Below are 13,547 nucleotides of genomic sequence, written 5' to 3'. Positions count from 1 at the left end.
CTCAGGCCCAGCCTACATCCCTATCTCACTATTGTCTGTCTGCTGGAGATCTCCGAGGACACCAGACCTGCTGCCAAAGTCATTGTTTATCTAATAAACTCCTAACACTCGATTATCCATTAGCAGGGTCACGTCAGGCCAAGAACGGAGAACCACTGGATTCAGACACTGCTAATGGTCCTCTGCAGGACTACTAGTCCCATCCTCCTGCCTCTTTGTTACTGCAACAGATCAACAATGATCAAATTAATAACTGGGGAGGTGCCAAGACTTTTGCAGGCTCCTGGTTGAAGTCCGCCTTATGATTTAGAGGGTTGAGCGCAGACAGATTGCTGTCTTGCACTTTTCTTTCATATTAAGGTTATTTCGTGTTTTGACAATGATGTGATTTGTGCAGTAAGGAATTAATGACTCGTGAAAGTAAATGACATTAATGTCATCCATCTCCAGCTGCCAGGGACCTTCCTCACTCACATATATTAAAGTGACAGGCGCTTTCAGGAGGTGAAGGATTAACCCCACGTTTGGAGAACTTGCAACGTCAGGTGCATCATAGTGATTCTTCCCGACAACCAGGTTGAAAAGTGACTGGAAGCTTTGTGCTTTAACCAGTAGAGAATTGTTGGTCTTCAGGCCATCGCTCTTACCTTCCAATAACTTGTAATGTTATTTCTCAGGAACTGTAGAAAACTTTACAGCGGATAAAAAATAAGTATTGAACACGTCACCGTTTTTCTCGCTAAATATTTTTCCAAAGGTGCTGATGACATAAACTGTTCACCAGATGTTGGTAACAACCCAAGTAATTCAAGAAGCCAAGACAAATAACACTCAGGATTTAAAGGGGTACTCCGCCCCTAGACATCTCATCCCCTATCCAAAGGATAGGGGATAAGATTTCTGATCATGGGGGTCCCTCTCGGCTGCGGCTGCGGATGACTGCCGATGTAGGGCGGAGGCTCGTGATGTCACACCCCGCTCGTCAAGTCACGGCCATGCCCCCTCAATGCAAGTCTATGGGAGGGGGCGTGACGTCACGAGCCCCCGGCGCTGCACCCGACACTGGGTGCAGCTGCAGGGAGATTGCGGGGGTCCCCAGCGGCGGGACCCTTGCGATCACACATCTTATGTGATAAGATGTCTAGGGGCCAGAGTTCCCCCTTTAAGTTATGTGTAATATTGTGGAATGATGCAGGGAAAAAGTATTGAACGCATGAAGAAAGGAAGGTGCAAAAAGGCCTGAAAAGCCAAGACAACAGCTGAAATCTATTCGTAATTATACGAATGTCAGTGAAAATTAATATCCGATGGTTCAGTCCCAACTGATGGCTACAAAAAGGTCTCATTGCCAAGGTGTCACACTAGACACCTCTCGTGATGGGTAAAAGCAAAGAGCTGTCTCCAGACCTTCACAACCTAATTGATGTAAAACAGAACAATGGCATTGGTTACAGGTGCATTTCTAAACCTCTGAATGTTCTAGTCAGCACTGTTGGGGACATACTACGGAAGTGGAAGGACAATCATTTCACCATAAATTTGCCTCGACCAAGTGCTCCTCACAAGATTTCTGAGCGAGAAGAATAATCAGAAGAGTCACCAAGAGCAAAGGACACTTGTGGAGAGCTACAAAAAGATCTGGAATTAGCAGGTAGTGTTGTCTCAAAGAAAACTGTATTTAGTGAGAAAAATGGTGACGCGTCCAATACTTATTTGACCCGTTGTATGTAAAATAAAAAAATAAGGTAACGATACAAAATAGTACTTATGGCATCTCCAACAGTGTCCATCAGAAATACATCACGTGGTCAGCTGGTCTTGTCAACGTCTGGTGTGTATGGGCACCTTTAGGGTCCATGCGCACTATGGAAATGATGCCGAGCGAAATTCTACTTGCAGCAGAATCCCATTCATCTCACTAGGATTCTGCTGCTCTTCAGGGAAGTTCCGTAGCGAAACTTCTGAGGCAGTGAATTTTTTCCGCCAAAATCCACCCGGAACGGCAGTGCCGTCCGTGGGATAATGCTTGATGCCCACGCGGCCATTAAGTACCATTTCTGCCTGAGGCTGTTTCTAGTAAAATTCTGCTTAGAATAATCATGAGCAAAATTTTCTAATGTGCGCGGGTAAACCTGTGCATTTCATCTAGTAAGTAAGTTTTGTTTTTTATTAGTTGATAATGACCCTTGGCATTAAAGGGGTACTCCGCTGCTAGACATCTTATCCCCTATCTAAAGGATAGAGGATAAGATGTCTGATTGTGGGGGGTCCCGCCACTGGGACCCTCCACGATCTCCCGCAGCACCCGCCGTTCTAAACAAATGCCGAGTTCCTACTGCATTGGTCGTGACGTTGCAGCCACGCCCCCTCGCGATGTAACCTCACGCCCCCTCCGTTCATGTCTATGGGAGGGGGCGTGTCTGAAGACACGCCCCCTCCCATAGACATGAATGGAGGGGGTGTGGTGTGACGTCCCCAATCACAGCCTCCGGAGTAAAACTTTAAACTCTTTCTTTAACGCCTTACTAACTCAGCCAATTTTAGTTTTTGCAATTTATTTTTTTCACCCCTACCGTTCAATAGCCGCAACTAATTTATCTATAGACCCATGCGAGGGCTTGTTTTTTGCAGGACCAATTGTACGTTGTAATGGCATCCTTTATTGTTATTTATTAAGTATGCTGCAAACCGGAGACAAACAAACTATTTGTAAATGAAATTTGAAAAAAAAAAAAAAACTACAAAAAAAATACCTAAAAAAATAAATTGTTCACTAAGTTCTTAACTTGTTTCAGTCACTTTATTATCTATCAATAAAAGTTACATTTTAGGGGTGGATAAGGTTCTAAAGGGAGTTTTGTGCACCATACTTTATGCTCTGGGTTATTGTATTTGATTGAGTTTGGGGACCTCTGACTCTGGGGACCTCTGGGTTTTGTGGTTTCATCTTTTTTCAGTGGGAATAGGGAAGTTACCTCTGGTAGCAGCTTACCACCATGGAGAACAAAAGGATCCAAGGTGGAAATTAAACATGCCCATTCCTCCTTTTTATTTCCCAACATTACCTGTTAGGATGAATGTCTGGAAACAACCATTCACATAGGATAGTTGGCTTCCCCCCCCCAATTAGCAGTTTTAGACAGCTTGAAAGGGTGTGTGCTTGAAAGGGGTATTCCAGCCCCTAAAAACTTATGGATAAAAACTTATTGATAACTTATTCCTGTAAGATTCCTAAGATAAAGTTTCTGATCATTGGGGGGGTCCCAGAGGTCAGGCTCAGCCCCTCTCCACTGCATGGAACGATGTGTCTGCGCATGCGCCGGATGTACCTGAGCTCTGTACTTGGCTATCTCCAGTGCTCCCATTGACACTGCATGGAATGGATGCCAACCCACCATTTCATGCAGCGGGGAGAATCCAAAGGATAGGGGATAAGGTGTTTGATCGCTGGAGACCCCAGCGATCTTGGCTGCAGCACACCAGACATCCGGTGCACAGAGCGAACTTTCTTTGGGGCGGATGACTGGCAATGCAGGGCAGAGGCTCGTGACGTCACAATCATGCCCCCTCCCATAGACATCGAGCGGGCGTGGGCGTGACGTCACGAGCCCCCAGTGTTGCACCCGACGCTCTAAACGAACGCCGGGTGCAGCAGGGAGATCACAGGGGTCCCCAGCAGCGGGACCCCTGCGATCAGACATCTTATCCCCTATCCTTTTGAATAGGGGATAAGATGTCTAGGGGCGGAGTACCCCTTTAAGCTAACCACAGTCACCTCAGCCTAGTGTTTGGGCAGAACTTTTTACTCTCTCCATGTTGATTTAGCGTTTACATATGTTTGCTCTTTAATTTGCATATAATGTATAAAAGTGCTCACAAGAGCAGAATGAAATGCACAGTAAAATAAATGGTCTCCTCTGTACAGGAAAGACTCTTATTATTCGGCCGATGACCGTAAGATGCTCGTATTTTATTATCTGGATGAACCAATTAATTAAAAATAAATTTAAAAAAACCCATAAAATTTATAATAATAATTAATGTCCAAGACAAAAAAAGGGTCGATGGTGTTTTTTTTTGCTGATTCTTCATGCCTCGGTCTCCCAGCACGTAACTAGTTAAAGTCTTTAGGAATAACCTGTCTCATCTTTCCCTCCATTTCCTATGACAGCCCCTATAATAGACGTCCTTAACCTTATTTATAGAGCGATCAGGTGGAAATAGACCTTGCTCTTCACAGCTTTCTGATGGCTTCAATCCAGGAGGGACCCGTAAAGAGCCGCTTGTCAGAGCATTATGTCTACAGACATGAGATATATGGCGATTCGGGCTGAGCTAGCGGTGATGTCCTGTTCCGCTACAGTGTAGCTATCAGTACTTATGTAATATATGGGCAGATGCTCGGAAACTGATAAAGAGCCCCGGATTTCTTAATGCATTGTCCCTATTACATTCCTCTTTGTGTGAGCTGTGATCGAGTCCAGGGGAGAGATTTGGCAACAATGATTAAGGTGAACCCAAAGTTGGTGAGCTGATAGACGGATGTATAATCCCAACGTTACAGAGTCAAGTTTAGGATTTTAAAGGGGTCGGACAGGGTTATAAAAACCCATGGACAGGTGTGAAACCAACACAACTGTGCAAAGAGTCTTCATTAGAAATGTTCTGTTTTTTTCTCCACAGTTCCTATACATACAGTCATGGCCGTAAATGTTGGCACCCCTGAAATTGTTCTAGAAAATGAAGTAATTCTCCCAGAAAAGGATTGCAGTAACACCTGTTTTGTTATACACATGATTATTCCCTTTGTGTGAATTGGAACTAAACCACAAAAGGGAGCGAAACAAGCTAATTGGACAAAATGTCACCACACTCCAAAAATGGGCTGGACAAAATTATTGGCACCTTTCAAAATTGTGGAAAAATACGTTTTTTTCAAGCATGTGATGCTCCTTTAAACTCACCTGGGGCAAGTAACAGGGGTGGGCAATATAAAAATCACACCTGAAAGCAGATAAAAAGGAGAGAAGTTCACTTAGTCTTTGCATTGTTTGTCTGTGTGTCACACTAAGCATGGACAACAATAAGAGGAGAAGAGAATTGTCTGAGGACTTGAGAACCAAAATTGTGGAAAAAATATCAACAATCTCAAGGTTACAAGTCCATCTCCAGAGATCTAGATTTGCCTTTGTCCACAGTGTGCAACGTTATCAAGAAGTTTGCAACCCATGGCTCTGTAGCTAATCTCCCTGGGTGTGGACAGAAGAGAAAAATTTATGAAAGGTGTCAACGCAGGAAAGTCCGGATGGTGGATAAGCAGCCCCAAACAAGTTCCAAAGATATTCAAGCTGTCCTGCAGGGTCAGGGAGCATCAGTGTCAGCACAAACTGTCGACATTTAAATGAAATCAAACGCTATCACAGGAGACCCAGGAGGACCCCACTGCTGACACAGACATAAAAAAGCAGGACTAGAGAGATTTTGCCGAAATGAACTTGAGTAAGCCAAAATCCTTCTGGGAAAACATTTTGTGGACAGATGAGACCAAGATAGAGCTTTTTGGTAAAGCAAATCATTCTACTGTTTACCGAAAACGGAATGAGGCCTACAGAGAAAAGAACACAGAACCTACAGTGACATATGGAGGAGGGTCAATGATGTTTTGGGTTGTTTTGCTGCCTCTGGCACTGGGGGCCTTGAATGTGTACAAGACATCATGAAATCTGAGGATTACCAATGGATTTTGGATCGCACTGTACAGCCTAGTGTCAGAAAGCTGGGTTTGTGTCTGAGATCTTGGGTCTTCCAGCAGAACAATGGCCCCAAACATACGTCAAAAAACACCCAGAAATGGATGACAACAAAGTGCTGGAGAGTTCTGGAGTGGCAGCAATGAGTCCAGATCTAAATCCCATTGATCACCTGTGGAGAGATCTTAAAATTGCTGTTGGGAAAAGGCGCCTTCCAATAAGAGACCTGGAGCAGTTTGTAAAGGAAGAGTGGTCCAACATTCCGGCTGAGAGGTGTAAGAAGCTTATTGATGGTTATAGGAAGACACTGATTTCAGTTATTTTTTCCAAAGGGTGTGGAACCAAATATTAAGTTAAGGGGCCAATAATTTTGTCCAGCCCATTTTTGGAGTTTGGTGACATTATGTCCAATTTGCTTTTTTTCCTCCCTTTTTTGGTTTAGCTCCAATACACACAAAGGGAATAAACATGTGTATAGCAAAACATGTATTACTGCAATCCTTTTCTGTGAGAAATACTTATTTTTCTAGAAAAATTTCAGGGGTGCCAACATTTACAACCATGACTGTACCTATATATCTCCATTGTTACAGACTACAAAAGAAACCCTGTGTAGTCTGATTCTGCAATCATACTCCATTCCCTGCTTCTTACTTACGTATGGTTATAAGAGATAAATAAAAGGGAGCAACAAAACTCTGCAGGCTCTGACTACACAGTGTTTGTTTGTAGTCTGTTACCATAGAGGCACATAGATGTGCATAGGAGCCGTAGGCAAAAAAAAAAACCCATAGTTGGGATGCTTCGGCTGCCTGTCATCTGTGATGTTGTCTAGATGTTTATCTGCATTTTTCTTAAGTCACAGACTTGTTCTCTTGATATGTTTTCTTTATGCCATCTCATGCGTGTTTGTTGCTGTTGTTGCCATTAATATTAAAAAAATCTTTGATTTGTGATCAAGACAGTTTGCAAGATTTCCTTTTGGGATTTTTTTTATACATTTACTTTATTTATTATTATATTTTCAAATATATATATTTTTTTTTTAGATTCATATTTTATATTTTAAAGTTTGGTTTCTTATAAATGTTTTATTATAATATTTTCATGTATAATTTTCTTGTTTTTTATTTAAATCATAACGTTTTTATTGTAATAATTATGAATCTGATATTATATTTATTTTGCTTTTTGCAGGCTGTCCCACGGATTATAGTCCAGTCGGCCAGTATTGATGACAATGCGTTCAAGCCTAAACCGGTCAGTGACTGCAGCAAAATGCCATCTAATGGTCACCAAAAAATTGCTACAAATTCTTATTATTTTCTCTTTTAAATATTCATGGCAAGTTAGAGCTGGATGTGTAAGATATAGAAGACATAGACTTCTCAGACACATGAGGGTTGACTTGTTTAGGCGGCACAGCAGGGCTTTCTGGGTCAGGAGGTGCAGCAGGGCTGACTGGGTCAGGAGGTGCAGCAGGGCTGGCTGGGTCAGGAGGTGCAGCAGGGCTGGCTGGGTCAGGAGGTGCAGCAGGGCTGGCTGGGTCAGGAGGTGCAGCAGGGCTGGCTGGGTCAGGAGGTGCAGCAGGGCTGGCTGGGTCAGGAGGTGCAGCAGGGCTGGCTGGGTCAGGAGGTGCAGCAGGGCTGGCTGGGTCAGGAGGTGCAGCAGGGCTGGCTGGGTCAGGAGGTGCAGCAGGGCTGGCTGGGTCAGGAGGTGCAGCAGGGCTGGCTGGGTCAGGAGGTGCAGCAGGGCTGGCTGGGTGAGGAGGTGCAGCAGGGCTGGCTGCGTGAGCAGATGGAGCAGGGCTGGCTGCGTCAGGAGGTGCAGCAGGGCTGGCTAGGTGAGGAGATGGAGCAGGGCTGGCGGGTCAAGGGGTGCAGCAGGGCTGGCTGGGTCAGGAGGTGCAGCGCTGTGTCAGGAGGTGCAGCAGGGCTGGCTGGTTGTGGAGGTGCAGCAGGGCTGGCTGGGTCAAGGGGTGCAGCAGGACTGGCTGGGTCAGGAGGTGCAGCGCTGTGTCAGGAGGTGCAGCAGGGCTGGCTGGGTCAGGCGGCAGAGCAGGGGTGGCTGGTTGTGGAGGTGCAGCAGGGCTGGCTGGGTCAGGCTGCAGAGCAGGGGTGGCTGGTTGTGGAGGTGCAGCAGGGCAGGCTGGGTCAGGAGGTGCAGCAGTGCTGGCTTGGTCAGGAGGTGCAGCGCTGGGTCAGGAGGTGCAGCGCTGGGTCAGGAGGTGCAGCAGGGCTGACTGGGTCAGGAGGTGCAGCAGGGCCGTCTGGGTCAGGTGGTGCAGCAGGGCCGGCTGGGTCAGACGGTGCCGCTTGGCATGCATGGTTAGACGGCACAGCAAGGCTGGCCAGGTCACATGGTGCAGCAGGGCTAACTTGGTAAGGTGAAGTAGGGGGGCTGGCTGGGTCAGGAGGTGCAGCAGGGCTGGCTGGGTCAGGAGGTGCAGCAGGGCTGGCTGTGTCAGGAGGTGCAGCAGGGCTGGCTGGGTCAGGAGGTGCAGCAGGGCTGGCTGGGTCAGGAGGTGCAGCAGGGCTGGCTGGGTCAGGAGGTGCAGCAGGGCTGGCTGGGTCAGGAGGTGCAGCAGGGCTGACTGGGTCAGGAGGTGCAGCAGGACTGGCTGGGTGAAGTGAAGCCACAGGGCTGGCTGGGTGAGGAGGTGCAGCAGGGCTGGCTGGGTGAGCAGATGGAGCAGGGCTGGCTGTGTCAGGAGGTGCAGCAGGGCTGGCTAGGTGAGGAGATGGAGCAAGGCTGGCGGGTCAAGGGGTGCAGCAGGGCTGGCTGGGTCAGGAGGTGCAGCGCTGTGTCAGGAGGTGCAGCAGGGCTGGCTGGTTGTGGAGGTGCAGCAGGGCTGGCTGGGTCAGGCGGTGCCGCTTGGCATGCATGGTTAGACGGCACAGCAAGGCTGGCCAGGTCACGTGGTGCAGCAGGGCTAACTTGGTAAGGTGAAGTAGGGGGGCTGGCTGGGTCAGAAGGTGCAGCAGGGCTGGCTGGGTCAGGAGGTGCAGCAGGGCTGGCTGGGTCAGGAGGTGCAGCAGGGCTGGCTGGGTCAGGAGGTGCAGCAGGGCTGGCTGGGTCAGGAGGTGCAGCAGAGCTGGCTGGGTCAGGAGGTGCAGCAGAGCTGGCTGGGTCAGGAGGTGCAGCAGGGCAGGCTGGGTCAGGAGGTGCAGCAGTGCTGGCTTGGTCAGGAGGTGCAGCGCTGGGTCAGGAGGCGGTGCCGCTTGGCATGCATGGTTAGACGGCACAGCAAGGCTGGCCAGGTCACGTGGTGCAGCAGGGCTAACTTGGTAAGGTGAAGTAGGGGGGCTGGCTGGGTCAGGAGGTGCAGCAGGGCTGGCTGGGTCAGGAGGTGCAGCAGGGCTGGCTGGGTCAGGAGGTGCAGCAGGGCTGGCTGGGTCAGGAGGTGCAGCAGGGCCGGCTGGGTCAGACGGTGCCGCTTGGCATGCATGGTTAGACGGAACAGCAAGGCTGGCCAGGTCACGTGGTGCAGCAGGGCTAACTTGGTAAGGTGAAGTAGGGGGGCTGGCTGGGTTAGGAGGCGCATCTTGGCTAGCTCGGACAGGTGAAGGAGCAGGGCTGGCCCAGTAATACCAGTGCTTGTGCTAGGTTTGTCAGATGTAGGTGGAAAAAATATATAGCATTTGAGGTAGAGCTGGATTTGTCATTCGATACGTCTCATTGAGACGTCATATGGTGTCACTTTCAGCTTTACATCCGACTGCAGATAAACACAGTACATTAACTTGCTTCAGAGAGCCTGCCAATGTACTTCTAGAGCATGCTGGGAGATGTAGTGTAGCAGGCGGACAGACACTTGTGTGACCCCCGGGGTCTGTCATGATTGTGGCAGGGGGGATAAGGACACCCCTGTTGTTTGATGAAGTTTTAGCTTTACTTAGAATTGAATTTCCAGGTCATGTCAAGCCCCCCCCCCCCCCCCCCCTCTCCCGGTGCGTCCCCCATAACTCCTCGCTCCGACAGACAGTATTGATTACCCAAGTTTAGTACATGTTGCCTCTGGGAAATAGATCTGAGAAATGGTCTGTTTAATCTCAGAAGCTGCCTCTAAATTCTTCACCTGTAAATTGACAGGCCCCAGGAAAATGGAAGGCGGTGGGGAAGAAAATTTGGAAGCGAAAAATAAATCTTTGGCAGCCAGTTGAAAATTCATGATTTATCCCGGCCTTAAGTGCAGCCAAAGAACTGCTAGAGACATATAGATCACTGCAACCCTCCAGCAGCCATAAATCGTGCAGTCTGAGCAGCGAAAGGACCAGGCCTGTCTCATAAATCAACTTTCAAGTAAATATTAGGAGGAGAAAAATATTCCTTGTGCAGAGTTTGTCCTTTTGTAAGAGGTGATCGGCATGTGTCCTCAACTGCGCAGGATTAACACTTACCAACCTGCTACATGGTAGACGCCCCATAGTCCAGTGTTTCCCAACCAGCGTGCCTCCAGCTGTTGCAAAACGACAACTCCCAGCATGCCCGGACAGCCGAAGGCTGTCCGGGCATGCTGGGAGTTGTCGTTTTGCAACAGCTGGAGGCACGCTGGTTGGGAAACACTGCCATAGTCAGTGAATGTTTGACGCCAAACCCTCCTGACTGTGGCTGCTCAAGCCCCCAATTTTTGTCACCTATCAGTGTAGACTCACAGCCTTGTGTAGAATATCTCATCTCTAATTTAAAGGGGGTACTCCGGAGGAATTTTTTTTTGTTTTGTTTGTCAAAGGGGTACACCCGTGGAAAACTTTTTTTTATTTATTTTTTTATCAACTGGTGCCAGAAAGTTAAACAGATTTGTAAATCACTTCTATTAAAAAAATCTTAATCCTTCCAGTACTTTTTAGGGGCTGTATACCAAAGAGAAATCCAAAAAACAAATGCATTTCCTGTGATGTCCTGACCACAGTGCTCTCTGCTGTCCATTTTAGGACCTGTCCAGAAAAGGAGAAAATCCCCCATAGCAAACATATGCTTCTCTGGACAATTCCTAAAATGGACAGCAGAGGTCAGCAGAAAGCACTGTGGTCAGGACATCACAGGAAATGCATTTGTTTTTTGGATTTCTCTTTAGTATACAGCCCCTAAAAAGTACTGGAAGGATTAAGATTTTTTAATAGAAGTGATTTACAAATCTGTTTAACTTTCTGGCATCAGTTGATTATAAAAAAAAAAATAAAAAAAAAGTTTTCCACAGGAGTACCCCTTTAAGTGTAGAGCTGGACTTCCCTGCAGGTTAGAAACGTACTTTTCAGGTCTATTCACACGTACAGTATTCTGCGCAGGTTTGATGCGCAGGATTTCAAGCTGTGTTCAGTCATTCAGTTTACATTGAAATCTGCAGCAGAAAATCCTGCGCAGAATACTGTACGTGTTAATAGACCCTTAAAGGGGTTCTCCGCTGGAAAACCTCTTATTTTAAATCAATTGGTGCCAGAAAGATAAGCAGATTTGTAAATTACTTCTATGTAAAAAAATCTTAATCCTTCCAGTACTTATCAGCTGCTGTCTGCTCAACAGGAAGTTGTACTTCTTTCTGGAGTTCTTTCCAGTCTGACCACAGTGCTCTCTGCTGACACCTCTGTCCGTATCAGGAACTGTCCAGAGCAGGAGAGGTTTGCTATGGGGGATTTGCTCCTACTCCTACAGTTCCGGACATGGACAGAGGTGTCAGCAGAGAGCACTGTGGTCAGACTGAAAAGAATTCCAGAAATGGATGTTAGAGCTTGGTCAGAAATATCCACGTATTTTGAAAAGTTTGCAAATTAAAGAACCGCTTTACTGCAGCAAGGGGAGGTGGGGGGTGGAGTGCAGGGAAGGTAAGGGAGAAGAGGGGAGGTTAAATTCTTGTTTCGTTAATCTGTATTAAAAACAAATATGAAAAAAAAAAAATTTATTCCAGAAAGAAATTCAACTTCCTGTGGAGCATACAGCAGCTAAGTCCTGGAAGGATTAAGATTTTTAAATAGAAGTAATTTACAAATCTGTTTAACTTTTTGGCACCAGTTGATTTAAAAAAAAAAAATCCATTGGAGTACCCTTTTATTTCTTGACTATTTCTTCTGTCCCACCTTCCAGGTAAACCACGAAGAATGGGCTGGGATCCGGCAACCAGTGATTGCTCGCTCCCCGGTGCAAGCCAAGAAAAGTGACAAGTCACCATCAGTGCCTTCCCAACCAAAAGTCCTCGATTCTCCAGTACAGGAGTCCCAAGAAGGACCCCCAAGCCCGATCAGTGAAGCTTCTAGCGGATACTTCTCCCATAGCGTTTCCACAGCCACACTATCAGAGGCTTTAATCGCAGGGAACGAAGTGCCTACAGGACAAACACCCAGTCCGGTGGCTACCAATATTAGCTTGGCTACAATACCTACCTCTCAAGAGCCTGAGAAAGACCTTGCGGGAAAGCTGGAAGCATTGTGTGATCATCCCTCAGACAAAGCTGAGCATGGAAAGGAGCTGGAGGAACCCATTCAGGATGAAGACTTTTATCGTACGAAATATCAGGACTTAAGTTCTAACAACTCTATAGACCCCTCCAAAGATCTTCCTTCCCAAGATAAGCTCCCAGTGACAGGCTTGACATCCTTCGAAAACAAAGGGGACCCCAAGGACTCTTCTTCCCAAGGTCCTAAACCATTAACCTCTGACCTCGACCTCCAAAGTAAAGTCATACTGTCACCTTTCAAAATACAGAAGGTAAAAACATCGGAGCTGAAGTCCTTCACACGGATGCTCGGGGATGAACTAGGAGAACCAACAAGCTTGGCCAAGGTGGTGGGAACAGGGGCAAAGGGAAGTCGGGAGAAGTTAAATGACCAAGTAGGAAGTGGTGAAGACCCATCAGAAGCAACATCTGACTCAGAGGAATCTCAGGAGGTTCCTGAATGGTTGAAAGAGGGTGAATACGTTACCGTCGGGACCAATAAGAACGGAATCGTAAGATACATTGGACCTGCAGATTTTCAGGAAGGGATGTGGATCGGTGTGGAACTGGACTTCCCTGCAGGTAAGAAACTTTCTTTTAAAGGGTTACTCCACTGGAAAACATCTTATTTTAAATCAACTGGTGCCAGAGAGTTAAACAGATTTGTAAATTAAATCAAGGAAGGGTGGAGCCAGCACTGCGTAAAAAATAATACTTTATTGTAATTCAGGTTAAAAGTCCATGGAAGGCAAGGAAAAAATGAGCACAAGGACAAAAGTGCATGGTTGGAGCACCTCAGAACTCCGACGCGTTTCAGGCCATTTCCCCCAAATCCCCATAGCAAATCCCCATGGACAGTTCCTAAAATGGACAGAGGTGTCAGCAGAGAGCACTGTGGTCAGGCAGAAAATAAATTAAAAAAGAAAACAACTTCCAGTGGATCATACAGCAGCTAATAAGTACCTGGAAGGATTAAGATTTTTATTAATAGAAGTAATTTACAAATCTGTATAACTTTCTGGCACCAGTTGATTAAAAAACAAAATGTTTTCCACCGGAGTACCCCTTTAAGGAAGGCTCCATCAACGTTTTTGGTGGCTCTTTTTGAAAGCATTGAATAAGAAATATCTAATGTCTGTGTTGAAGTTTACAAAAACAAGTCATAATATTCATTCAGAAGATATTGATAGTAGAGCGGTAGTGGAGCGGAGTTTGTCATGTTATATTATATTATGCAGGTGTCTATATCAATAGACTTTGGTGTAGCAGCATGCTTTTGCAGCCACTGCTACATTCAAACTTGATGCCACAATTGTGCTAGAGCTTATTTCTCGCAATTGGTGGGGGGGCCCCCAGTGGATGGACCC

The 13,547-nt window shown here is 46.7% G+C and overlaps 1 protein-coding gene across 2 annotated transcripts in view; it reads left to right on the top strand.

Annotated features, from left to right (window-relative positions):
• The window catches only part of KIF13B (kinesin family member 13B), a 235,107-nt gene that overhangs the window by 214,952 nt on the left and 6,608 nt on the right, over positions 1-13,547 (top strand). The window contains exons 38-40 of one of the 2 annotated variants that reach the window (XR_008890892.1): positions 6,948-7,010; positions 9,843-10,052; positions 11,832-11,945. Coding sequence is in view for 1 of the 2 variants with exons in the window: in XM_056563817.1 (XP_056419792.1) it covers positions 6,948-7,010; positions 11,832-12,762 (994 nt within the window). In the remaining variant the exon portion in view is untranslated. Of the gene's footprint in view, positions 1-6,947; positions 7,011-9,842; positions 10,053-11,831; positions 12,763-13,547 lie in introns of those variants that run through there. The other variant, XM_056563817.1, reaches the window with a different exon arrangement.

This window comes from Hyla sarda, chromosome 3 (assembly GCF_029499605.1).
Source record: "Hyla sarda isolate aHylSar1 chromosome 3, aHylSar1.hap1, whole genome shotgun sequence".
Taxonomy (NCBI): domain Eukaryota; kingdom Metazoa; phylum Chordata; class Amphibia; order Anura; family Hylidae; genus Hyla; species Hyla sarda.
The sequence above is the reverse complement of the archived record's forward strand: the minus strand, read 5'-3'. Positions and strand labels throughout refer to the sequence as shown.